General features: G+C 38.1%; 1 protein-coding gene across 2 annotated transcripts in view; it reads right to left on the reverse strand.

Annotated features, from left to right (window-relative positions):
- The window catches only part of VPS41 (VPS41, HOPS complex subunit), a 211,166-nt gene that overhangs the window by 81,260 nt on the left and 102,611 nt on the right, over window positions 1–27,295 (reverse strand). For both annotated transcript variants that reach the window (XM_012809959.2, XM_023517712.1), the window contains 2 exons: window positions 1,674–1,793; window positions 376–522 (listed from right to left, as the gene is read on the reverse strand). In XM_012809959.2, coding sequence (XP_012665413.2) covers window positions 376–522; window positions 1,674–1,793 — 267 coding nt within the window. The remainder of the gene's footprint in view (window positions 1–375; window positions 523–1,673; window positions 1,794–27,295) is intronic.

The following is a 27,295-nucleotide window of genomic DNA, read 5'->3' on the forward strand; positions in this document are numbered from 1 at the left end:
CTCTGTCTCAAAAAAAAAAAAAAAAAAGTCATATTCTGGCTCAGTGCCCATAGCACAATGGAGGCTGGCAGGTTTGAATCCAGCCCGGGCCAGCTAGAACAACAATGACAACTGCAACAAAGAATAGCTGGACATTGTGGTGGACGCCTGTAGTCCCAGCTACTGGGAGGCTTAGGCAAGAGAATGGCTTAAGCCCAAGAGTTTGAGGTTGCTGTGAGCTGTGACGCCATGGCACTCTACCCAGGGTGACATAGTGAGTCTCTGTCTCAAAAAAAAATAAAAAAAATAAAAAAATTTAAAAAAGAAGTCATATTCCTTTGGACCACACTCAGTGTAGCTGTAACAAATGAACTTTTATAAAGATGGGCAAACCACCTTGACGGAAGTCCCCCAACCGATAATCAGTGTCACGGCGTCCTTCCAGCAGAGGCTGCAGGGATACATGTCTGGGCGAAGACTTATATCATCCCGGGGCACATTGGTGATTCTCTGCTTTGAGGTGATGTCAAAAATCTTCACACCCTAGAAAATAAAACAGCATTAAGCGTCCTCTACTTGGGAGAAGGAAAGTAAAGGACAATTTACTAATGGCCCCTGCTGCAGAACATCGATAACTAGCAATAGGAAATATTGACAGTTCACTGAAACTGCTAGGAGCTTTGGAGCCTTGCAAAGGAACGTGCTCCTGCTTACTATGAGACCCGAAGCCACCAGAAAACTCCAACCTGCTTTCTGAACAAAGGAAATTTTATTACATGGCAAGGGTGACTCAAATCCAACACAAACCAGAAATCTACAGATATCAACTGCCATTTCCAAATGACAGACAAGTAACATTTCCAATCATATTGTTCCACCACAAAAAATGAGGTTTTGTAGAAAGGCATAGAATCTGAAAATTTCTGAAATACAAAGAAAACTACACCTGACATTTCCAAGTTCTCAAATGGAAACATCAAGCAAACAGCAAACTGAAAATGAATCAAGAGACCACAGGTTTGCTTATCTTTACTGTGACCTAGAAGAAGTAAGAACATTCAGAATAATAATGTAGATTCTGACGAGATTTCTACCATTTAAAACTGAATAGAACTGATTTACTAAACTATACCTTGAAATTCCAAAAGATACGCCAGATGTCAAAAAGGCCATTAAAAAAACCAACCCCCCCCCACAAAAAACCTTTCCACTAGTCCAAATTCAATGGTAAGCCTTGAACAAGTGCAGCATTGAAAATTATAATCTCCTTTCTTAAAGGCATGCCTAGAGTTTTACCTATGATTATACTGGGAGTAAACAGAAGTCAGCAATATTTTGCACTTGTCTCATATCAACTGTTACTTGCCATTGGCCAACAGGCAAATGGTGTTTTCCAGACCATATTCCCAGTGCAGCCCTTCAATTATTAAGATGGCTTTTCATTTTCTTGGCTACTCCATGCCTCAGGTTTCTTACTCTAAAATAGAGTCTGGAATATGTTGGGAATTACTGTATTATGAAAGCCAAAAGCAATCTAATTTCTTTAACCTCCTATTACGATACCAACTGCCATCTGTATCTTTCAGAAATAACCACCAAAGCGAGTGGCATCTTTCCCCTTTGCTATAGCCCTATCAACTCGGCTACCCCTGCTGATACCAAACGAGCATTTGGAAGACAGAGATGTGCTTTACCATGTTATTGGCCCAAGCAATCAGATGGCCCCTCCACTTCACACTCCGTATGTTCCCTTCCCCTTCGTGCAGAACAGAAGACTTCCATCTATTCATCCAAGACCGTTCGAACAGCAACAACTAGGGACAGACAACATAAACAAAGATTTTAGAAACTGAGAATTATATATTAGATTCCCCACTTACTATTTTTGCTTATCCATGTGATCAAATAATAAAAAATCATTTTCAATATTTTTATGTAGATATATGATTTACATTTGGAAAGAATTCCCAGCATATCTTACCTTGCCCACGTTGTTTAAAATGAATTTGAGGGTTGACGTTATTACAAAGAAAGCCACAAGATGGCACCAAAATACCAAGAGTTGTGGGAAGTAATGCACATTCCTTAAATCAAAAGATCTGTTATCACAGTAAGTTTTTAAAATGATTATCCAAGAACTAATATATTTTGAAAATTGTTAATGAAAACATCAAACGATTTTCAATGAAGATTGAAACTAATCTTCAGATTAAACTAATAAAGGTAGCTTATGTTTTTCTTTTAACCCAAAATAAATAATAGTGATTTTTAAGCAATAATTTATATCACAAAATAAGAAAAATCTGCTTTAGGGTTAAGCTTTTTTAAAAAGTTCATAGGCCTTTATTTTAAAGGGAAGAATCTTTAAAATAAAACCTGCTGGACACATTTTAATATTAAAATATAACTGGTCAAAATATTCTTAAGACTGATGAAAATTAAGTTCTAGGAAGTCTAACATTACTAAGGGTACAGTATTTTTCTGGACATATCTTATTTAATTTCTTTAGGATAGGGTGAGACACAATTATAAGAGGGACTACTTCATCTAACAAACGCAATCAGTGTAACCTAATTCTTTGTACCTTCAGTGAATCCCAAACAAATCCCCTTATCCTTTAAAAGCACAATGCTAATAACAGATTTCATAACAAAAAGTTTAAAATTCCCATCATTAGAAACAATTTCGGTTCACCTTAGTATACTTTTGGTCTCTTACCTACCCCCAAAAAAGTAATTTAAAAAAAACAGATAATGGGAAAGCAGTAAATTCACATTTTATTTGTATTTTCTCTGTATCTTTCTCAATAGTTAGACTACTGCAGGCAGAGGGAGCACGAGAAAGGGAAAAAACCCTAAAATTAAGTATGATGTCCATCTTTGCAAGTAAGCCAAGTATAATCACTTTAAAATGCTAATAATTTTTAAAGTTCTCTATTATCTATCAGAAACAAGGTGGCCTCACAGGTTCCACAGTGGGGACTGGAGACAGGGATTTTACTGACCGTATTTAGCCCTGTCTTCCCAGTAGATACACACCATACACTCTCAACAACCTTCTAAGTGATTCTGTCCTTCCCAGTGCAGGTTGAATTAAGGAACCACCACCACTCTGCCTCCGGCCCCAGTCAAGACGTTCCTTCAGGGGTGTGCTCCGACTGTGATTCCCACTCTCTGTGCTATCTTGTGGAGAACAGAGCCAAGGAGGCCACTGTGTCAGACCAGATGCAGAGGGTGATAAACGTCTTCAACAGTTTGGAAGGAGGAAGTCTGAGCATACGGTTCTTGCTATAGGGAAGATCGTGCACTACTAAAGATAGGCAGCTAATAACAATTATTTTTAACATGAGGAATGGAGAAGATCAAAATGTCTATTTTCCATTTGTGGAATCGTAGGAAATGGGTGAGGAACAGGGAGTACTCAGTAAGCACCTGCTGGGAAGAATGGTTGGCTGGAGGGCCAGGACAACAGCACAGCGGTGCAGGGCATTTAATTCCCCTCTCTCCCCCATCCTCACCCAGAAATGACCAACCAACACAGTATTAAGAAACAATTTGTACCCGTGTTGGAAAAATTAAATATGACCCAAATCTTAAATTTAAAATTCTGTAGAATATGCTAAAATTAAGACCCCAATGAAGATGAGATTTTAACTCATCCCCCCTGCCCCCCAACACACAGTATGATGGAGACTGAAGGTAAGGAGAGTCACAATCTCACTGGAACACAAAGGCCTGCACGCCACCAGCACGCCAACTGTCACTATGCGAGCACAGCTGGAAAGGAAAACAGGCATGCTGGCAACAGGAAGGCACCTATGGATAAATTCAATATTTAAGAAGAATAGTTAAACCTAATCTTTTATCCAGTGAGAGTCAATTTTTGTTAATGGTGAAAGGTGTGGGTCCAGTTTCAGTCTTCTACAAGTCGCCAGCCAGTTCACCCAGCACCATTTGTTAAATAGGGAATCTTTCCTCCAGTTTATATTTTTGATGGGATTATCAAAGATCAAATGACGATAACTACAAAGATTCTTGGAGAGAGTGCAGGGGAAACATCTGAAGAAATTGGCCTGGGAGAATACTTTATGGGGAGGATCCCCCAGGAATTGAAGCAATACCAAAAATACGTTACTGAGATCTGATCAAACTAAAAAGCTTCTGCATAGCCAAGAACACAGTAAGTAAAGCAAACAGACAGCCCTCAGAATGGGAGAAGATATTTGCAGGTTATGTTTCTGACAAAGGTTTGATAACCAGAATCCACAGAGAACTCAAACTTATTAATAAGAAAAGAACAAGTGATCCCATTTCAGTGTGGGCAAGGGACTTGAACAGAAGCTTCTTTGAAGATGATAGGTGCATAGCCTATAGACACTGAAAAAATGCTCATCGTCTTTAATCACAGAGAAATGCAAATCAAAACCACTTTGAGACATCATCTAACTCCAGTAAGAGTAGCCCACATAATAAAATCCCCAAACTACAGATGTTGGCATAGATGTGAAAAAAGGGAACCCTTCTGCACTGGTGGGAATGCCAACTAATACATTCCTTTTGGAAAGAATGGAGTATTCTCAGGGATCTACAAGTAGACCTGTCATTCGATCCTGCAATTCCTTTACTAGGTCTATATCCAAAAGACCAAAAATCACTTTACAACAAAGATATTTGCACCAGATTGTTAACGGCAGCTCAATTCATAATAGCCAAGTCACGGAAGAAGCCCAAGTGCCCATCGACCCATGAACGGATTAATAAATTGTGGTATTTGTATACCATGGAATAATATTCAGCCTTAAAAAAAGATGGAGACTTTACCTCCTTTATGTTTACATGGATGAAGCTGGAACATATTCTTCTTAGTAAAATATCTCAAGAATGGAAGAAAAAGTATCCAATGTACTCAGTACTATTACGAAATCAATTTACAATCACTCACACTTTCATATGAAGGATAGATCACAACTATGGCCCAGGATGAAGGAGGGAGGAGGGGGGGATGGAAGGGGAGGGGGTAAGTTTGATGGAAGGAGGGTAAATGGTGGGACCACACCTATGGTGCATATTGCAAGGGTACATGTTTGATTTATTATGCATAGACTACAAATGTCTTAACACAATAATTAAGTAAATGAGGTGAGGGATATATTAACTAGTTCGATTTAAGCATTTCAAATTGTATATGAAATCAGCACACTGTACCCCATATATATGCCAATGTAGACATGATCTATGTGTTTATGACTTAATTAAAATAATAATAATAATAAAAAGATTAGGAATTATTCAGGGAGTAATCTTTCACTCCTGACTCCATACAGATAAGACACTCCAGAAACAAGAAAAGAACTTTAAAAGGTAACAACGAAATTAAGCAAGAAATTAATAACTAAGGACAAAAAAGATACACAACACAAAACAAAAAAGATAAAAAACACTATCAATCCTTAGGCAACAGTGGAAATCACACTGCTGAGCACCTGAGCACCTGAACGTGAAAATACAAACAGTAGACCTAAACGTTTGGGGATGCAACCAAAGTTGTAAACAAGAGAAAGTCTATAGTTTCAAAAAGTTAATAAGGAAGAAAAACAGACGTGCCTGACAAAAAACAAAAATACGTCATTGAGGGATATAACAGGAGAAAATAAATAAATGGAAAGACACATAATGTTCACGAATAATAAGACATAAAATCCTCCTTGAAGAGTTGAAGCCTCACCAAATTAAACTATGGTGTTAATATAAGTCCAAAGAGATTATATTTAGAAATTCCCCAAATGCTAAAAACTTATTTGAAAAAAAATGAGATAACAGGAAATTGTCAAAAAGTTAAGCAATTTTATAAAAATAATACTTAAAGCAGTAGAGCAATTGTCCTAGAATTGACAGATGAAGGGAAGATAAAAGAAAGAATTGACAAAGCTAAATCAATGTAATAGGTCAGACACAGGGTAGGCCTGGGCGACTGTTGGGATGTGTGCAGAGAACGAGGTGCCTTCAAACCCCTGAGTTGTGGGCCTCAGTATCATCTTTCCGAAGATCCTCTGGCACTATGAACTCAAAGCTTCAAAAATGATTCCAGAAAATCCACGCCTAGAAATTTAAGCTAAGAAATGATTAGACACATGAGTAAAGATGTAAAGATGAAGCTATTTGTTAACAGCCAGAAAAGCCAGAAATGAACAACTGGGAAATGATTGAGTATAATATGGTAAAGACCACAAATGAAAAATACATATCCACTTTAAAATGATTTTTATATATGTACCTCAACATGAAAACCCATTCACAGAATACTGTGTATAAAAAAGAATATACAATGATATTAAATATGATCCCCTTTATAAAATATGAAGTGTTATCTATATACAAATAAATATTATACAAATCTGAAGGATACATGACAAAGTAATAAGTCTAGAAATTGGTAACAGGAGATTTTATATTATTTCATAATTATTCTGCACTGAATACGTAAATTATTTTTATAATTTTAATATATCAATGGGGATGAAAATCTACTCTCTTATTTTTATAATCAGGTTTATTTAGAGAATAGTTATCCAAAATTCAATGGAACTTCAAGAAAGAAGCCATGTTTGAGGTATATTGAACATGTATTAGAATTAATTTATATAAAACATACCTATTACTATATTTAATAAAACATTGACTTCTTTAGAAGATTGATGATAAAATCTTGTAATTCCTACCAAAATGCAAACTTGATCCAATGGAGCCCTTCTGTTCCCAGCAACGGGAGGAAGCAGAGGCCGCTGGACTCTGGCCTCCCTTTGTCTCCTGCTCTAGCTTCAAGGGAAATTTCCAGCAGAGGGCAGAAAGAAAAGGAAGGAGAGAACAATTCTGCATTCAGGCCACCTCAGGGCTGATTCCAGTGAACCCCGTGGACCCTGCTCTGACACAGAATCAAAGGAGCAAAGAAGCTTCGCCCCCACTGGTATGTTTATAACACAGAGGGGCACATGTCATTCTATGCAACTAATGTATACTCCAAAAAAAGTAATAGTGTATTAACTTCTGTAAATGAAACAAATTTAATAACTTTAAATTTTTGACAAGATTCACTTTATTTTCTGATTGTCAAATAGCAGTTTTAATCACTTTACTTTTATATTTCGTGCATGAAAAATAAGACAATATCTGTAAATAAATTGCCTTAAATATGTTAGGGAAAACCATCATTTAGGACTACTCTTTTGCAAGTCAAATACTTTCTCCCAAATTTCTTGGTTCTATACACGTTGTGTGGTCGTGCTGGTTTTATCACGGCACAATGACTACAACATTATGTCTTGTTCATGGAGACTCGTGTGTTTGCCTGGGAAGAGGCCCATATCTTACCTGTTGTTAGACACACATGTATGTCATAATGAATATTAAGTACTAAGTTTGCTTTCCTCTGTCTACTAGCCTTAATTCTGCTTTCCTTGTTCATACACACAAGGTGTTTGCTGGAGGAGGAGCTATGTAACTCCCCAAACCCTTCCACCTATCTTCAGTTAATAACATCTCTACACTATTTTGAACACACTGAAATTTGGCCTCCTCTCAAAAATGTAAAGGAAAGAACCCAGTGGCTAGCTGATGCAGTAATACATCCTGCCTTTTAGAACGTGCTCCCTGATCCCATGTCCAGTCTTAAAATGTTGGTCTATTTCCTTTGGCTCTAGGCCAGAGCACAGAAATTTTGACAGAGAACAACTTGTCAAAAATTTGAAAACTACTTTTCGGGTTAGTCTCCCCTGACTAGGTTTAAATAATTGCAGTTCCTTTACTTTGGGGACACAAACTGGCCACAAATTTGGCCTGGACAGTGCCTACCTGAAATGTGTTCCGTGCCTGCACAAGGCTTCCTGGAGGGCCACTGCGTCCACTTCCCTTGGCTCACACCCGGCCTGCTTCCTCCTCGGTCACTGCCTGGTCCCTTGGAACATTTATTTCTGTCTTTCCTCTCCATGACTTTATTCTTTACTTTTACTCCTGAGTCTAATTTTCAATCCATACCCAGTATAAAACCTCACATGCCAGCTAGTAATTATAGAGTCATTCCCATTATCGTCCCATGCTACTTTCATAGAGGTTTGATTTGTAGTATTTATTCTATATGACACAGAATTTCATACAGAAGGGAGAAGGAGGAAACCATCCCCTCTTCACTTCTTTTTTTAAATCCCAATCTATAGGAATTTCAAGCAGAAACACAGTTTTTGGTAGGAATGCCAAGGAAAGTTCGGCTTTGGTGATTGAAGAAAAGAGACTTACAAATATTCTACCCTAATTTAACTACCACAAAACTATCTGGGTTTCCTGGGCATTTAATAAAATCTATTTTTCCTCTCTAGTCCCATCAATGCCTCCAGATCTTCTGAGCACAAAGTTTCTACAAAGCATTTTAGGGAGCAAGCCACTGAACAGACAGCACTTAAAAGCATCTGGTTAATTTATGCGGTTCATCTTCCACACCTGGGATACTGAAGTGTCATTATCACAACACTGAGAGCAATTTAAGCTCAATGGAGCTAAGTACGTAGAGAGGAAAGAAAAGCTGTTTCCAAGAGGAGTATTTTTTTGTTGGAGAAAGTAGTTTAGAGTTTTATTTCCCATAAATCCACATTCTGGCAGTCAGCACTCTGAGTACGTATATTTCAACAGGAGCCCTCACATCCTCAGCAATATACTTTATTCTCCTATGTTTTGTGCTGATAAATCTATCTAGTGCTTTCCTGCACTACAGAGTGGTGTGAGATGCACAGCCCAGATTCTCCCACACGTGTGGCAAGATTCCTGTAGGCTGCAATAAAGCCGCCGATCGTGGCAGCCTAACGTCCATCATTACCCATCACCCCCTCTTCCCTGGTAGAGGAAGGGAGTATGACTGACCCTCTCTTTATCATCCTCTGATGTTTCAGGTTTATAAATCACTGCGCTCCTTCAAGCTTCCTAAATACCAGCAACAAGGCTAGCTCTGAGGCAGACAAGAAAATAGGAAAGACCTGGCAGGGCCCCTTCCCATGGGAAGCTTAGATGCCAGCCGTGCTCCTACAGGAAGGACCGGGAGGCGGGCGGGGAGACAAAGATTCCCCTGGGAATCTCTGCTAGGTCAGAGAAGTTGTGGGAGCTCGTGATGAAATAGAGAAATAAAGACAAGTAAAATCCAGCAAATTAGAGCATGTCAAATGCTCTCAGTGAAAGGCTGTCTCAGTAAAAATAAACAAAGAGCAATACGATGATAAGGAAGTCTTATCACAAAAGGATTTAAATAACCAAGGTCATGAGTGAAATTTAAAAAGCTAAAAGGCAAGCGAGAAGGAGGTGAGTGAGTGTGGAGAACACCGGGATGCGGCTGGCCTCTCCTGAGGGGGCAGCAACGATCAGGAACCCAGGGGAGCAGGTAAGTGTCTTTGTCTTGCATCCTGCTTCAGCTCAGTACCAAAGTTTAAAACACACAGCTTTTAAAACATCAACAGTTTCACTATCGCCTTTGAGAGAGAACGTAAAACAGGTAGGAAGAGAAAGGGAATTTCTTAAACATACTACAGTAGAACCTCCACAGCAGACCGCCTCCCTGTATCAACGCCCTCCTTAAGTTGACCTAATTTTCCTAGACCGGACACTCACCACATGTACGGCTCACTACGCAGGCCTAGTCCCTTATGTTCACCATCTCTGTAAGTTGACTAGTCTTTTACAGTCACTTGGTCAACTTATAGAGAGGGGTTCTACTGTATTGATTTAAACTCTGTGGTTATAAGTTAGCCTACAGTCTCCTTCACCTGAAGGCAACTGAATATGTTTTAAAAAGTTAAATACAGACCAAATGCCACTACCACAGAAAACCCCTGCGTACAAGAATTCCCAAAGCTGACTTGGTCACTTGCTTCCAAGCAATATTTGAGTAAACACAATTCCGATGCAACTCAGACTCTGAACAAGCCCTTGAATTTAGAACTAATTTATGCAAACTATATCGACAGTCTAATGCTCTGAAATTTAAAAAAACACTACCAACATAAGGTAACAATTAATTTAGCAATGAAGAAATCCAAGCCAAAGGTTCCCTGTGAACAAAAGAAGCTAAATCCCAGACGTGGCCTTTAGGAGCAGGCTCCAGTGCTGTAAGTACCCAGAGACGGCTGGTTATAGATCCGTGTATCCACCTACCCACCTATGCAGGTTCCGAAATGGAGCTAGCATTAGGACTAGGCTTTTTATCTCTGCATATGCAAACACATTAATTGCAAATGTGATTTCAGAAATGACCAAGATACTTTCTAAATAATTTTACCACACACCAAAAAAGCTTCTAAGTGAATCCTACAGATTTAATACAGTTGGTTGCTAATGCCAAACACCTTGAGTCTATTTTTCAGTTTGCAGCTGTCTGAGAATCCATTTCCTGGGGCTGGGCTCAAGGTCACACCCCTCAACAGCAGGGTAGAGAAAACACAAAAGCCATCCGGTGGGTGATTAAACTTGAATTAATGTTCTGTGAGATGAACAAATATCTCTAACTTTAACTACACACAATGTCAATCATAGACAGCGGGTGAGAGATCCCTGCATAGTGAGCACATAAAAAAGAAATAAAAAACCGCAATCTTGGATAACATAAAGAGTTACCTGAACACACAAGTTATGTATGTGAACAAGCCCTTTATTCTATTTAATAGTAAAGCAGAAAGGGGAAAATAAAGATGAAGACACTGGCTCGGCGCCTATAGCTCAACCGGCTAAGGCGCCAGCCACGTACACCTAAGGTGGCCGGTTCGAATCCCCAGCCCGGACCCGCCAAACAACAATGGCAGCTGCAACCAAAAAATAGCCAGGCGTTGTGGCGGGCGCCTGTGGTCCCAGCTACTTGGGAGGCGGAGGCAGGAGACTCGCTTGAGCCCAGGAGTTGGAGGTTGCTGTGAGCTGTAATGCCACGGCACTCTGCCCAGGGGGACAGCTTGAGGCTCTGTCTCAAAAAAAAAAAAAAGATGAAGACACTATCCACAGAAGAAACCAGGTCAAATGAGCTCAACTTTAAGCACTGTAGTCTACTCTCCACTGTCTTCAAGCAAACCTGAATTTGATGGGACACACTGGTCATTCACAGACAGTTTCCATGGAAGTGGCAGAAGCGATGGCTTTTGGAGAGACTCACATGATGTGATAACATATATTTATCCCCTTTTTAGACACTTACCTTGTCTACTTTGAAGTCTTATTTAGCCTCCTATAGAATTCGTCCCTGAGAATAAGAATAATTATTCCAGATTTAGCCAAAACTGGAGAAAAGGCTGCAGGCTATTCAGTAAGCAGCAATAATGTGCTCAAACTGACAATAAACATCAAGGGGACGGTCCTCACTGTCCTGGCTTCTGTGGGGATATTAAAAGCTGCCCTGAGCAAAGAATACAATCAGACAAATCACAAAGGAAGACACAGAAGTGGCGTATAAATTAAAATGTTCAAAGTCACTAATAATTCAAAGATGTTGCAAAATAGAAAAATGGACTATTTTTTCTTTATATATCAGATTGGTAAAGAGAATGTGGTGAAACAGGTACTCACACATAGCTGGTGTAAAAAGAGTGTGTTTTTTTAGGATGCAATTTTCCTGGGCAGTGTGCATCAAATGCCTAAAAAAATTTAGTCCTTAACACAGTAATTCTAATTCTAATGCAAGGAAGATATTCAGAGGAGTACACAAAGGTTCAAGCCCATAAATTTCAAACTTCACTGCAGCATGATGTATGACAACTGAACAATGGACACACAATCGTTCCATAATGGGAGAACGGTTAACAAAATTAAATGATGGAGTATTATGCAAAGTACCAGTAATATTACGCAACTTAGTAAACACTACTGAGCTAAGAATACTTTAAATAATAGGGAGTTCCATGGGATGCATAAAATTAAGTTAAAACAAGATCTAAAATAGTTGAGAATAACACATTCTTCAGCTGCTTTTCATTATTACAAATTAATATAAAAGTAATATAGGTATTCATAAACATCTCTTTTAATACTCATAACAACTGAGGAAAAGTTCTATCATGACAGCTAAGGTCAGCCTGTCCTTTGTGATTTAGTTAAAATTAACTCAAGCATCTTTTATGGTGCATCTTGCAGGGATTTGCAAATACCTGAAAATTCTCAATGGTTGTTGCAGTAGGCTATTTTTTTGCTCCTCCTTCCACACAGTGTTTATCTCCCCTTTCCTAAATGTCCCCAACTGCTGCTTTGATTCCTGGGTTTCCAGGGGCCTGGCTTCTGCCTCCAGCCCCTGATTCCTGGGTTTCCAGGGGCCTGGCTTCTGCCTCCAGCCCCTGCAGCAGATCACACCAGTGACGCTAAGCCACCCAGCACATTCTACTCCTTTGACTACAGAGGTTGAGGGCCGGGCATGTGACCCAACATGGTCTCATCAAGGAGAATGTCTGGACTTTGGGTATTTGAAACCAAGTGTCCTGTTCTGGATGTGGTTTGGGGTAAAGTCTGGAGCCGCCGCAGCCATTTTGCTCACATTGAAAAAGAGCCAGGGGACTAAGAGATATATGTAGACCTCTACTGACATTATAAACCTCTAGATCAGTGTTTCTCAGCTTTTTTTATCTCATGACACACTTGAACTTGTAGTTAAAATTCTTCAGCACACTTAAATTATGTTGATCCAAAAAAAAAAACCAAAAAAGAAAAATATCCTTTTTTTGATTTACTTTTTAACACAAACAAAATGTACTATCATGGCCAAAAAATAAAACAAAAATCAATTTATTATAATTTGTAATAAAAAGATAACAAAATTCTTTAAAAAATTTATTTATATTTATTATTCTGTTTATTATAGTTTAACATTTAATGAGATATCCGAGCTTGGCCTTTTTTAGAATTTTCTTTGCCAGGTCAAATTTTGGACAGGCGTACTCTTAAAATCTTCTTCCAAGGATTCTAGCCATGATTTTTGTTTTTAATATTATTAACAATTAATATTAATATTATTAATTACAGAAAAGCTCGCCTCACACAAATATGATGCTGAGAATGGAAAAAGCATTTCTTTTGCTTTTTTGGTAACATTTGGGAACTCACCCTTGAGAGATAACCAGAAGATTGCAGTATCTGTTGTTGAATATTTTAACTGCTACCCTTTGTCATTTCTCATTTCTGTTAACTCTTCCTCTTCTGTAACATTTTCATTTGCTGATGTTCACATGCTTAGAACAAAGGGATTTCTCACCCAATCCAGAGACATCATGTCAAGTGTAGGTGCAGAAAAATATCTTTCAAAATTTATGTACAATAAATCTAAAGTTTGTAAAATTTATTCAATATTATTTTTATCGAATTTGTACGTTTTTACTAGTTCAGATATTTTTATTGCATTTTCTCTTTTAATCCTTTCCTTCCAGAGCAGTAATTTTTCTCTGAAAGCATTAATTTATCTGTAGATGTGACAATATTTTCACGATTTCCCTGCATACTCTTAAAGAGTATTCAAACACTGAAATAAATCTCAGGAAATGCAACTTTATTACACCAAACAAAGTGTAATTACTTCACAAAGTGTTTATTACTTCATCACAAAGTAAATTGCCTAATTTAGAATAATGCATTTTTAAAAAGGTTGATATTTCTTTTAATTCATAAAATCTTGATAGAATTCTTGCTCAAGATAAACATCTTACATCTGCATGCAGTAGAGCTGCGTATAAGAAGCATCCATTGAGGAACATAATTCTGTAATCTTAATTGCAGTGGTCTTTTTACATAATGAATAATTTTAATAGTGTTGTCTAGGGCCTTTTGTAATTCAGACACTGATGATTTTGACGTTAGTGCTTCTCTGTGTAGAAAACAGTGTGTAGAAATAATTTTTGGATTTTTTTTTTTTTTTTTTTGAGCAAGTATAACAAATCCTTTTACACCACCGGACATAGATAGGGCTCCATCCATATAAAGACTTATGCAGGAATCCCAAGACAAGTTATTAGAATTAAAGTAATTACTTATGAAATCAACAATATCTTGGCCTTTTATTGTTGTTTGGAGTGGTCAACAAAATAAAAACTGTTCTATGATCTCTTCTTTATAAGACAAATCTGCCGAACGCTAAAAGGCGGGGTTTGCCACCAATGTCAGTAGATTCCTCCAATTGAATTGCAAACATGTTTACTTCTTTGTGGTGAGATATTACTTAAAATTCTATATTTTCAGATAAATCCTTAACACACTGAGAAACTATATTACATAAAAGCAGAATTTTTAAAATTTCCTTTTTGCATTCTTCTCCTAACAATGGTTTTACAATTGTATAACAGGCTGGTAAGATAACAGATTCTAAAATTATCAGAGATTTCCTTTATTTTTCCAGCTACTATTTCTGCAACTATGTAACTTGCTTCTTGTGCTTTATCTGATACCATTGCAGATTTGGTCCATATTTTTGCTTGTTTAGTATTACTGCCTGTAAGTCGCTGGAAATACACCATTGCTTTTGGAGCAGTGGTAATGTCTGGATTGTAAATGTCTCTTTCATTTACTAAGAACCATAGCTTCATTTGCTAATGTTTCCCCAGAAATTACACATGTGGGATGTGGTGGATTTCCTTTACTATGTATGAAACTGAATGATAAATAACCTCCCTTATACTGATGACTAGTTGTTTTTAATTTAGTTGCCAATGTCCTGGATAAAGCAGCATTCAACACATTAGCATTATTTTCTAATTTTTGTTTCTTTAAAAACTTGTTCATTTTAACTAAATGCTATGTAATAAAAATAAAAAATGCCAAATCAAAAATAAATGAGGAAACAACTCATACTTTATAAATAGAAATACAGGTGTTAATTAAACACATTTGAAAAATTTTCAAAACCTGGATGTACAAGATAATTGTGTCCAGCTACTTCACTATTTTAAATCCAGACAGAACCATATGACATGTTCAGTACAAGCTACACCTCCTTCCTATTTCAAGCATAAGGAGGGATTACTGAGTCATACAGCTTCATTCATCTTGGGTGATTTCAACATATATTGGTGTTCATTGGCAAATCCTTCTCAAATTCCTTCATCTATGGATGTGTTGCAAAACCTTATTTTTGAAGGCTACACGCCACCCACTTAAGAAATAAGCTGGTGTTTATTATAACAGTGAAACATTTATTATGACAATGATATACTCATATAATCAATTTAAGGAGATTTTAATTTTGATATGTACACTTACTGTGCTTTGAACTTCTTTTGAAATAATTTAATTAAGATCTTTAAAAACTTTCATGGCAAACCTAAGATCCTTTCCCGGCACACTGGTTAAAAATCACTGATCTAGATTTTAAAAAGATTTGCACCTGGGTTTGGGGAGAGAACGGTCAAAGGGTACAGACTTTCAGTTTTAAGATGAATGTGTTCTGGGGATCTACCCCACAGTGTGATATTTATAGTTAATAATACTAAGTATTTGCAATTTGCCAAGATTACAGACTCTAAGTGTTCTCATCCTCAAAAGAAATGGTAACTGTAAGGTAACAGATATATTAATTACCTTGATTATAGTAATCTTTTCACAATGTATACATATATCAAATCATCACAATGTACATCTTAAACATAAACAATTTTTATTTGTCAGTTATACCCCAATAAAGCTGGGAAAAATAATAATCTTGATAATATTTTTTAAAAGGATTAGCATTTCATTTAAAAAATGCTCTAATGAATCTGCATTCAAAAAGGATTCAAAATGCAAATTGTTGTTTGCAGGTCACTGCTGGAAGCTTACTGAAGCTGGCTGATGTTACCTGTCCTTCAGCGAAAGTTTGCCATTTCACATTTTCCTCATTTCATTCATGCAGGTCCTTTCCTTGTGTGCTGACTGACCTTTTCCAGCTTATAAAGCAACCGATCCCTGAGCCCAGGTCCCCTCATTTTATCCAACCATGACTCCAAACCGCTGACTAACTCGTTTCTACTGCAAAACAGTATGGTGCCAATTTAACAGTTTGTCAAAGTAATAGAACCAGGTATTATAAAGTGAGTTTCAGAGTTCAAATGTAAAGCTCCAATGAAGCTAAAGTTTATTTGCTAAGAGACAAAGCTGGACAATTAAAAAAAAAAATCCAGACAAGATCCACTTGGCAGATACATTTCTAAAATAGAAACTTCATTTGCTATGCTCACCTATTAGAATTCTTGCTACATAAGAAAGTTACACTTAAAAAAAATCCACTGGTTCAGGCATTTGAAAGCTCTCTTCACTGGCACTTTTAAGACGTGTGCTTTTTTTCTTCTTTTTTCAACATGGAAACAAAACGGAATTTGGAATAAGCTTTTTATGCTCATATGTCAAGGAGTGGAGTCCATAAATCCAGCTATGGCATTCAACTACTAAGAAGTTACCTTGAAAACCTAAAATAAAAGTGTATGCCAAGCAGACTACAGCTTCCAATTCCGAGTCCCAGGAGCCATCTCAAAAGATCTAAGAAGCTAGAACCTTAAAGAGGAAATACCAACAAATGTGTCAAACTGCGGTTCCGGGTTTTTTCCCGTTCCACTGCTATCTTTTGCCACACTATTGTTTTTCACACTATTGTGAAATGTACGTTCCAATTACATTAAATTTTTTTTGCAAGCATAAAAAAGTTAGTAACAATGAACAACTAATTAGACAGCCTTTTTAAATATTACAACATCATGAATATCACATTGTGGACTTGCTATTTTCTTATTTAGCTCCTCTAGTCTGGTACCATTTTAACTCCTTGTTTACAAAAGTTGGAATAGAATTCCAATGATTTATGAGGTCTGACAATTAAGTTCATGAACTCATCTCTAGAAAAAGTGCTTACCTCCCTCACTGCTGAATATGACTGCAGCCACCTTTAAAGTCTTCCCCCTGGGAAGCTCGGCACAAATGCCAGCACCTAGTCCGCCCATAGAAGCAGTAGTGGAATGGCCATCAGGGCTGTCATCATGAAGTCTGACAATTAAGTTAACTCATCCTAAAAAAAAGTGCTATCTACCTCACTGCTGACTATCACCACAGTCACCTTTGAAGTACTCCCCTGGGCCACCTGGTGGCCATTTTTTAGCCATCAATCTACAGATCAGTGTTAACAAGGGTTAAGAATGTCTTTATTCCATATTATTCCCTAGAATGGCTAGTCTTTGCTTACATTTTTTTAGAGATTAAATTATTTCTTAGCGGTCATAATGTCTCAATTATCTGATAATTGTCTCCCACTATACGTTACCTGCTCTATAACAGAGAGGTCTTTTTTTTTTTTTTTTTAAATAGTTCATCCATTTTATTTTATTTTGGTTTGGTTTTTTTTGTTTGTTTTTTTAGAGACAGTTTCACTTTATTGCCCTGGGTAGAGTGCTATGATATCACAGCTCACAGCAACCTCCAACTCCTGGGCTTAGGCAATTCCCTTGCCTCAGCCTCCCAAGTAGCTGGGACTACGGGCATCTGCCACAATGCCCGGCTTTTTTTTTGTTGCAGTTTGGCCGGGTCTGGGTTTGAACCCGCCACCCTCAGTATATGGGGCCAGCGCCCTACTCACTGAGCCACAGGCACCGCCCATAGAGAGGTCTTGATACCTATGACATATGATTATGCAAGGTGATCCCCATTTGCCAAATGTTGAACTCTTCAAACTTGCTTAGCTTATGATGCTAATTTAAAAATGCTGTTGAAATGATTAGATACAAACTCCCACAACTCATTCATAAAAAGAGCTCAAGCAATCCACCCGCCTCGGCCTCCCAGAGTGCACAGGCCTGAGCCATACCGCCCAGACTGGTCTTCCTCTTTAATGTCACTTTCTAAAAGCTTTTCTTAGTTTTTAAAATCAATGATATATTTCTTAACGAAATTAGAAAAACACTTCTAGAAATATCAACTAAATTTATTTTAAAACAAGAAAAACACACTAATATCAAAACCATGCAGCATAAGTGACCTATGACGTGCACACCATATACAGAGAGAAGAAAGGAATTCTCTAGAGATTTCTGTAGACCACACCAAGGTGGTGCACATTTTGAAAATCTCTATTGAACTGTATACAAAGACATCATAATTCATCAAATGTACACTAATTTTACTATTCAGTAACTCCATACTACATAATGAAGTTGAATGGGTACAAAGAAATCAGCAGTTTGTACAATTTCTTAAATAGAGATACATTTACCTGTTTCTCAAGCCTCAGTCTAACGCTCATAAAAGAAATCATAATGGCTTATTTTAAATGCTTTCAGAGTACAGACGGTCCCAGACTTATGGTTCAACTTACAATTTTTCAACTTCACAGTGGTACTCACATAACTATTCTGTTTTTCACTTTCAGTATAGTATTTCATAACTTACTTTAGCCCTCACTCGACACTGACGACCTGCCTTGCCATGTGCAAGCTCTGCCCCTGCCCAGCAGAAATGCTTTGATTAGACACAGTCCTGAATTAGATGAGACTGGTGTCCTGGATGCTGGCTCCTCATCTTACTCAAGCTTATGCCAAAGATGTAAAATTTGGTACAGATACCTGAGCTGTAATGCTTCAAGGTGTAGACCTTTTAGCCAATGGCTGTAACTGTTACAGTGAGGCCAAAGTAGAGAATAGTGATCACTGAACATAGCTGGGGAGGTCCCAAAGTATGAGAAGTTGGTATGACTGATGCAAAGTCAATTGATTTACAGGATGAATATAAAATTATTGGAGTTAAACTTGTTCAAGATGTTACTAATAACACAAAGAGGCTTGTGGATGGCTAGCATTCTCTATTTCCAAGGCAGACTTAGAGAAGATTAGCAAAGGTGCCAGTATAGTGGAAATCAGGAGCTGTGATGTTAGCTGTCGCTGATGCTGTAAGTGTAGTCTAAAACTATGCCAATGCTCCCACAGCCCCACAGAAAATGCTCCGCTTGCTAGGATTTCTGCAAATGGAGAAATTGGCAACATAATTTCTGCTACAAAGAACAAGGCTGGAAGGTGTCATTACACTAAAAGGGATGGAAAAACACTGAATTGGGAATTACTGAAGGCATGAAGTTTGATCAAAGTTGTATTTTTCCATACTTTATTAACACAATGAAAGGTCAGAAATATGAAATGCCAGATATCTATGTTGTATTGACTGAAAAGAAAATTTTCAGTGTCCAGTACATTACATCTGCTCTTGAAATTGCCAGTACTCATCACAGGCCTTTGGTCATATCTGCTGAAGATGTTGATGGAAAACTCTACGTACGCTCATTTTGAATAGGCTCAGGATGTAGCAGTCAAAGCTCCAGGTCTTATGATGACAAAAAGAACCAAAGAACCAACTTAAAGACATGGCTATTGCTACAGGCTGTGCAGTGTTTGGAGAAGAGGAAATGACCTTACATCTTGAAGACCTTCAGCCTCATAACGTGGCAGAAGTCAGAGAGGTTGCTGTGACCAAAGATGACATCATGCTCTTAAAATCTTAAAAGGAAAAGTTGACAAGGCTGAAACTGAAAAACTTATTCAAGAAATCATGGCACAGTCAGGTATCACAATGCGTGAATATGAAAAAAAAAAGAATGTCTGGCAAAACTTTCAGATGGAGAAGCTGTGCTGAAGATTGTGAGGACAAATGATGTCAAAGTGAATGAAAAGAGTTACAGATGGCCTTGGTGCCTCAAGAGCGAATGCTGAAGAAGGCATCGTTTGGGAAGAGGGGAAGGAGTTACCTGCAAAGGTACACTTCAGCTTTGGACTCATTAACTCCAGCTAATGAAGATTAAATTATTGGTATAGAAATCATTAAAAGAACACTCAAAATTCCTGCAGTGACCATTGCTAAGAATGTAGGTATTGAAGGATCATTGGTGGATGAGAAAATTATGCAAAGTTCCTTAGAAGTTGGCTGTTTGGAGATTTTGTGAATATAGCAGAAAAAGAGATCGTGACCAACAAAGGCTGTAAACAGCTTTGCTGGATGCTGTGATGGCGGCCTCTCTGTTAACTATAGCAGAAGCTGAAGTCATCAAGATTCCCAAAGAAAAGGACCTAGAATAGACACAATGGCTGGCATGGGAGGCAGTATCAGAGATGGCATGTTCTAATTATTAGAAGTGCTTTACCATTAGTATAATGAACTAGGATAGGAAGCTCAAGGCAGTGTTCCTCCCCGTTAACTTCAGATAAGTCGGCTGAAGAAAATGACTAAAGGAAAGGCCAGCTGGTCTTTAGGAGAATAACTATAACCACCAGGTACTGTGTTCAGTTGATAATTTGTAATAGTTTACTGCTGTCATTGTCCATGCCTACAAATAATTTAATTTGCATTTTTGAATAAAATAAATTTGTATGTTCCTGATACTGGAAGCAAGAGCCATGTACCAATAGACTGCTTTCAACTTAAGTGACTGAGACATTTTTACTAATATTCTGTTAATATCAAGATTTTGGTGCTTATATCTCACCATATGAGAAGTTAAGAAACAGGCTTTCTGTAGAGAATAAGAATAATTGTATACAAAGTAGAAAATGTCCAATTATGTAACAACCTTTGTGTAAAATTTTGTTTAAAGTTAAAAAATACTACATTAGATATTCAACACATGAAAATAGGCTTTGTTTTAGATGATTTTGACCAATGGCAGTCTAATATATGTATTCTGACTATGTTTAAGGTAGGCTAGTCTAAGGTATGATGTTCAGTAGGTTAAGTGTATTAAATGTATTTCTGATTTACAATATTTTCAATTAATGATGGTTTATTGGGATGTAACTCCATCATAAGTTGAGTAGCATCTATAGTTAATTTCTCATCCCATAAGTAATTACAGAAAAATGAGTAGCTCTAAAACCTAAAATAGGTACCTGTCACATAGTCTGAAGGCTTGACTGGGGCTAGAGGGTCTGCTTCTAAGGGTCTGCTGCCTTCTTAATAATCTACCATATACTGAAAATGTTGATAAGTCACTTTGGTTTCAATAGTTCCCCTCCTGTGTATCAAAAATTTGACTTTCAATTTCTAATTTCATGAGTTAGAGATTTTGCAGATGTTCCCCATTTCCCAAGAGTATTAAAAAAAAAGAATATACTATCTGTGCAATTTTTGTGGCTGTGCTTTCACGACTCAACGACACCACGCTCAAGTCAGGCCTTCAAATGACAAATGCTGGTTCAGCCAATATATTTTTTCCAAAACATAAGAGGGATAGGAATGTGTTTGGTTACATGTATCAGTTCTGTTGTGCTTGAGTCAGAGTGCCTATCACCCAGATAGTATTCACTGTACTGATAGGTAGGTTTCTCATCCTCTCCTCCCCACCTACCCCCTGCTTGATTTCCACTAGTTTTTACCTCCCTTGTACACAGGTGGCTTATGGGTTAGTTGCAACCTAATAGCAAGTACATGTCGTATTTGTTTTTCCATTCTTTAGACATTCTGCTTAGGATAATGGTCACCAGTTCCATCTGAATTGTTATAAAAGGCCTTAATTCATCCTTCTTCATGGCTGGATAGTATTCCATACAAGGCATATACCACATTTTGTTAATCTACTCATAAACTGATGGGCACTTACGTGGATCCCACGTCTCTGCAACTGTGAATTTTGTTGCAATAAACATTCAAGTGTGGGGATCTTTTTGATAAAATGACTTCTTTTCTTTGGGGTAAATACTCAGTAGTGGAATTACTGGATCAAATGGTAGGTCTACTTTTAGATCTCTGAGGAAGTTCCATGCTATTTTACCTAAAAGTTGTACTAATTTGTAGTCCCACCAATAGGGTACAAGCATTCCTTTCTCTGCATCCACACCCATGTCCACTGTTTATGGACTTCTGAATAAAAGCCAATCAAATTGGAATAAAGTCAGACATGTATATAATTGTGTTTCCATTTCCCTGATAATTAGTGACACAGAGCATTTTTTCATGTGTTTATTAGTCATTTGTCTACTTTTGAAAAAAAGCTTCTGTTCATATCTTCTGCCTACTTTTTCAAAGGGGTTGTTTGATTTGCTTAAGTTCTTTGTAGATTTTGCTTATTAGCCCTTTATTGAATGGACAGCTTGTGAATATCTTCTTCCCATTCTACAGGTTGTCTATTTGCTCTATTGGTTATTTCTTAGCTGTGCAAAAGCTTTTTGATTTAATTAAGTCCCATTTATTTAATTTGTTGTTGCTGTGATTGCCACTGGGGTCTTCTTCATAAATTCTTTCCCTAGGCCAACATCTACAAGAGTTTTTCCAACATTTTCTTCTGCTGGTTTGGGGACTGGCTTGTTCTTCTTTCCCTAGTTCCTTGTTAATTTGTGATCTGTGTTTTTGATGTAATGATTTAAGGCTATGAATTTTCCCCTTAGACCTGCTTTTGCTGAATCCTATAGATTTTAATGGCTATTTCCCTTTAGTTGTTTTGTTCCAGGAATTTTTTATTTCCATCTGCATTTCATTATTGACCCAGTAATCATTTGGCAGCAGGATAATTTCCATGAATTTATACAGAACTGTTCCTCCTAAAGTTGATTTCTATAGTTTTATTGCACCATGGTCTGAGAAGACACATGGTATGATTTCTATTACTATATTTTGAATTTGTTGAGACATATTTTGTGGCCTAAAATATGATCATCTTGGAAATGTTCTAGGTACTGATTAAGAAGGTATATTTCGTAGTTGTGTAAAATGTTACATAACTGTTAGTCCCATTGTTCTAGAGTCCTGATTAAGTCCAGTATTTGTTTATTTTCTGGTTGGATGATCTGCCTAGTTTTGTCAGTGGGGTGTTGAAGTCCCCAGCACTAAAATGCTGCTATTTATCTCCTTGCTTAGATGTAGAGGGGTTTGCATTATGAATCTGGGTGTTTCTGTGTTAGGTGCATAAATACTTAGGATTGCTATGTCTTCCTGTTGAATTGTTCTCTTTACCATTATATAATGACAATCTGTCTTTTTAAAATACTAAATATTATTGATTTACAGTTAATTTTATGTGATTTGAGAACTGCTACCCCTGTTTTCTTTTGATTTCTATTGCTCTAGTACATGGATTTTTATTTTTCCATTCCTTCACCTTGAGTCTGTATGAATCCATAAAGCAGGCATCCTCAAACTACGGCCTGCAGACCACATGCGGGCTGCCTAGGACATTTATCTGGCCCACTGGGTGTTTTTGCTGCCGCTGCCTGTCCTGATTAGCAGCCAACTCATCCTGCGGCCCGCAGTCCAGCCCTCCAACGGTATGAGGGACAGACTGGCCCCCTGTTTAAAAAGTTTGAGTAAGTTTGCCTTACAGTTTAGAAATGTTTCCTGAAGACAGAAGATGCTTAGGTTGCATATTTTTATCCATTCAGCTACCCTGTGTCTTGAGTAGGTTATTCCAACCATTCTCATGGGTTGACAGAATTAATATGTTCTGTTCATCCTGTTTAATTATTCCTTATTGCTCTGATTTATTACTGTTTCACCTGGTGCTATTGTTTTATATGAGCTCAGTGCTTTAGTTTTGGGGTGGTTTTACAGTGGGGGTGTCCATTGTGTTGATCTACGTATGACATGGTTCTTAGTATTTCTTGCAGGGCAGATGTGATCTTGACAAATTCCCTCAGTGTTTGCTGGTCTAGATAAGTCTTTATTTTTCCATCACACATGAAACTTAGTTTTATAAGATAAAAAATTCTAGTCTGGCAGTTGTTTGGTTGAAGACAACAGAAGATGGGGCCTGAATCCTTCCTGGCTTATGAGGTTTCCACTAAGAATTCTGCAGTTAACCTTATGGGATTTCCCTCATGTGGTATTTGATGTTTTCACCTCACAGCTCACAGGAGTTCTTCCGTTGTGCTGACTTTGGACAGTCTGATGACTATGTGTCTTGGTGATTATCTATTTACAGTGATTCTCCTACAAGTTTATTGATATTCTTGTCCCTGTATATCTAAATCTCTAGCAAGACCAGGGAAGATTTCCTCAATTATTCCCTTGAATAGGTTTTCCAGCCCTTGTACACTTTCTCCTTCACCCTCAAGGATGCCTGTGGTTTTTTTTGCCATTTTTGGCTGGGGCTGGGTTTGAACCCACCACCTCCGGCATATGGGACCAGCGCCCTACCCTTTTGAGCCACAGGCACCACCCGCCTGTGTTTCTTAATGACTGTTTTACACAATCCTGTATTTCTTGTAGGCTTTATACATTCCTCTTAGTTCTCTGTATTTTTTTTTATTTTTGATTGACTTAATTCATAAAAGCTATCTTCACACTTTGAGAGTCTCTCTTCTGCCTCATCTTAAAACTATCCACTGTGCTTTATAATTCTTTAAATGAATTTTTTATTTCCTGAAGTCCTATTTGGATTTTTAAAATTATTTTCCATTCAATTACCTAGTTTCGCTAGGTAAAAGTTGATTTTCCATATTCTCTTGGATTTCATTCAACTGCCTTACAATTCATATTTGGAATTCTTTATTATCATTTCAATATTTTCATTTTGATTGGCATCCACTTCTAGAGAGTTGGTGTTCCCTTTTCGGACTGTCTTTTCACTCTAATTTTTTATACTTCTGGAGTTCTTTTGTTGATTCCTTCTCATCTGGAACAGCTATCACTTCTTATTTTTGGATTTTCTTTTGTTTAGATGGGGCTCTTCCTTCTCCCCATATACACACTTGGATGGGAGTCTAGATTCTGGATGGATAGCCTGGTTATAGGTACCCTTAGTGTGGTGGTTTTTTCAGTTGCTAGGTATCTGTAGGTTGTAGCAGTAGTGAGTTGTGTGTGGGCAGAGTCCTTGTCTGTCTTTGATTAGGAAGGATGGAGATCTTTGAGATCCTTTCTCTTCCCAGATCCATGGTCTTCTTAACAGTGTGAATTGTATTGGCACACCCATCTTAACCTCTGAGACAGGACACAGTACTCTGGGTAAAAATCAATCATACCCTGTGTAACTGAGCCAGTAAGTGTTGTAAAGGGCTGTGCAAACTGATCTCTCTGTTAGTAGGTGGCCCCTGGGGAAGCAACAAGATGTATGTTATTTTTGATACCTGTGACCACACAACTCTAGCCCCTCAGAAGAAGCACTCAAATTCCCCAAGTGGTAAGTGTGGCACTGAAACTTCTCTACCACAGTAGAGGTGGGCAGGGAAGTGAGACTGGGTGGGTCTGGGTTGGGTAAGCTTGCTTTCAGGCTCCACAAAAGCTAGCAAGGTAGCTATTTGAGAGGAAGCAAAAGGTCCACTCAGGCTTTAAGAAAAGCCACCAAGGAGGGGTTGAGGTGGCTCCACCCAACCAGAAAGTCTGCTTGTAGAGGCATTACTCAGAAATAAAAACAAAGCAGTAGGAATCACAGTACCAGACCTCAGACTATACTATAAATCGATGGTGATCAAAACAGCATGGTACTGGCACAAAAACAGAGAGGTAGATGTATGGAATAGAATAGAGAACCAAGATATGAACCGAGCTACTTACCGCTATTTGATCTTTGACAAGCCAATTAAAAACATTCAGTGGGAAAATGATTCCCTCTTTAACAAATGGTGCTGGGCAAACTGGCTGGTGACCTGTAGAAGACAGAAACTGGCCCCACACCTTTCACCATTAACTAAGATAGACTCTCACTGGATTAAAGTTTTAAACTTAAGACATGAAACTATGAAAATACTGGAAGAAAGTGCAGGGAAAACTCTTGAAGAAATCAAGAGTGAATGGGTGAATATTTTGTGAGGAGGACCCCTGGGGCAATTGAAGCAGCATCAAAAATATACTACTGGGACCTGATCAAACTAAAAAGCTTCTGCACAACCAAGAACACAGTAAGTAAAGCAAGCAGACAGCCCTCAGAATGAGAGAAGATATTTGCAGGTTATGTCTCCCACAAAGGTTTAATAACCAGAATCCACAGAGAACTCAAATGTATTAGCAAGAAGAGAACGAGTGATCCCATCTCAGGGTGGGCAAGGGACTTGAGGAGAAACTTCTCCGAAGAAAACAGGTGCACGGCCTACAGACATATGAAAAAATGGTCATCATCCTTAATCATCAGAAAAATGCAAATCAAAATTACTTTGAGATATCATCTAACTCTAGTAAAATTAGCTGACATCACAAAATCCCGAAACCAGAGATGTTGGTGAGGATGTGGAGAAAAGGGAACACTTATACACTGCTGGGGAATGCAAATTAATATGTTCCTTTTGGAAAGATGTTTGGAGAACCTTAGAGAACTAAAAATAGACCTGCCATTTGATTCAACAATTCCTCTACTAGGCATATACCCAGAAAACCAAAAATCACATTATAACAAAGATATTTGTACCAGAATGTTTATTGCAGCCCAATTCATAAATGCTAAGTCATGGAAGAAGCCCAAGTCCCCATCGACCCATGAATGGATCAATAAATTGTGGTATATGTACACCATGGAATATTATGCAGCCTTAAAGAAAGATGGAGACTTTACCTCTTTCATGTTTACATGGATGGAGCTGGAACATATTCTTCTTAGCAAAGTATCTCAAGAATGGAAGAAAAGGTATCCAATGTACTCAGTCCTACTATGAAACTCATTTATAGTTTTCATAAATGAGCCAATTATAGCCCAAGAATATGGGGAAAGGGGAAAGGAAGGGGAGGGTAGGAGGAGGGTAGGTGGAGGGTGGATAATTGGTGGGACCACACCTATGAACATGTGAAACTTACTAAATGTAGAATATAAATGTCTTAACACAATAACTAAGAAAATGCCATGAAGGTTATGTTAACCAAAAAAAAAAAAAAAATTATCTGAGAATCAACCTGGCTGTCAGGAGCAGGTTTAATTCTTCTCTCCCTCCCCTGCAATGAAGTTTCCCTCTGGTATCTTCCAGCAGACAGGAGCTAAAACTAGTTGAGCTCCTCAGCAATGGCACTGAAGGCTGGGTGCGTCACTGTCCAGGTTCCTGCCCTGGTCTGAGAATGCAGCTTTCTTGTGGGGGTAGTAGAGCTCCATGAGTGTGCTGTGGCTGGGACCCACACCATGCTCTCTTTTTATTTCTGCCTGTGTGGGCTCCCTCACTTTGGGAGATTTGTTCACAGATCTCCCCTCCATGTCCATGAGCAACACTATCAAAGTCCTGGGGGTGTGGGATCTGGCCTGCAGGCCTGTCCCAGTGTCCCCAAAGTTCAATCCCTGACTGTGCCAAGGACAACCATGCTGGTCCCAAGTAGCCTATGGGGCATTCAAGCAGGTCTGACATCCCTTTGCTTTAGGGTATGTCTTGCTCTAATGGAACAGCAGCAGTCAGTACTGGAAGGGCTGGTGAACAGGGATTTCATA

Source organism: Otolemur garnettii, unplaced genomic scaffold, assembly GCF_000181295.1.
Source record: "Otolemur garnettii isolate 467f Iridium unplaced genomic scaffold, OtoGar3 scaffold00119, whole genome shotgun sequence".
Taxonomy (NCBI): Eukaryota; Metazoa; Chordata; class Mammalia; order Primates; family Galagidae; genus Otolemur; species Otolemur garnettii.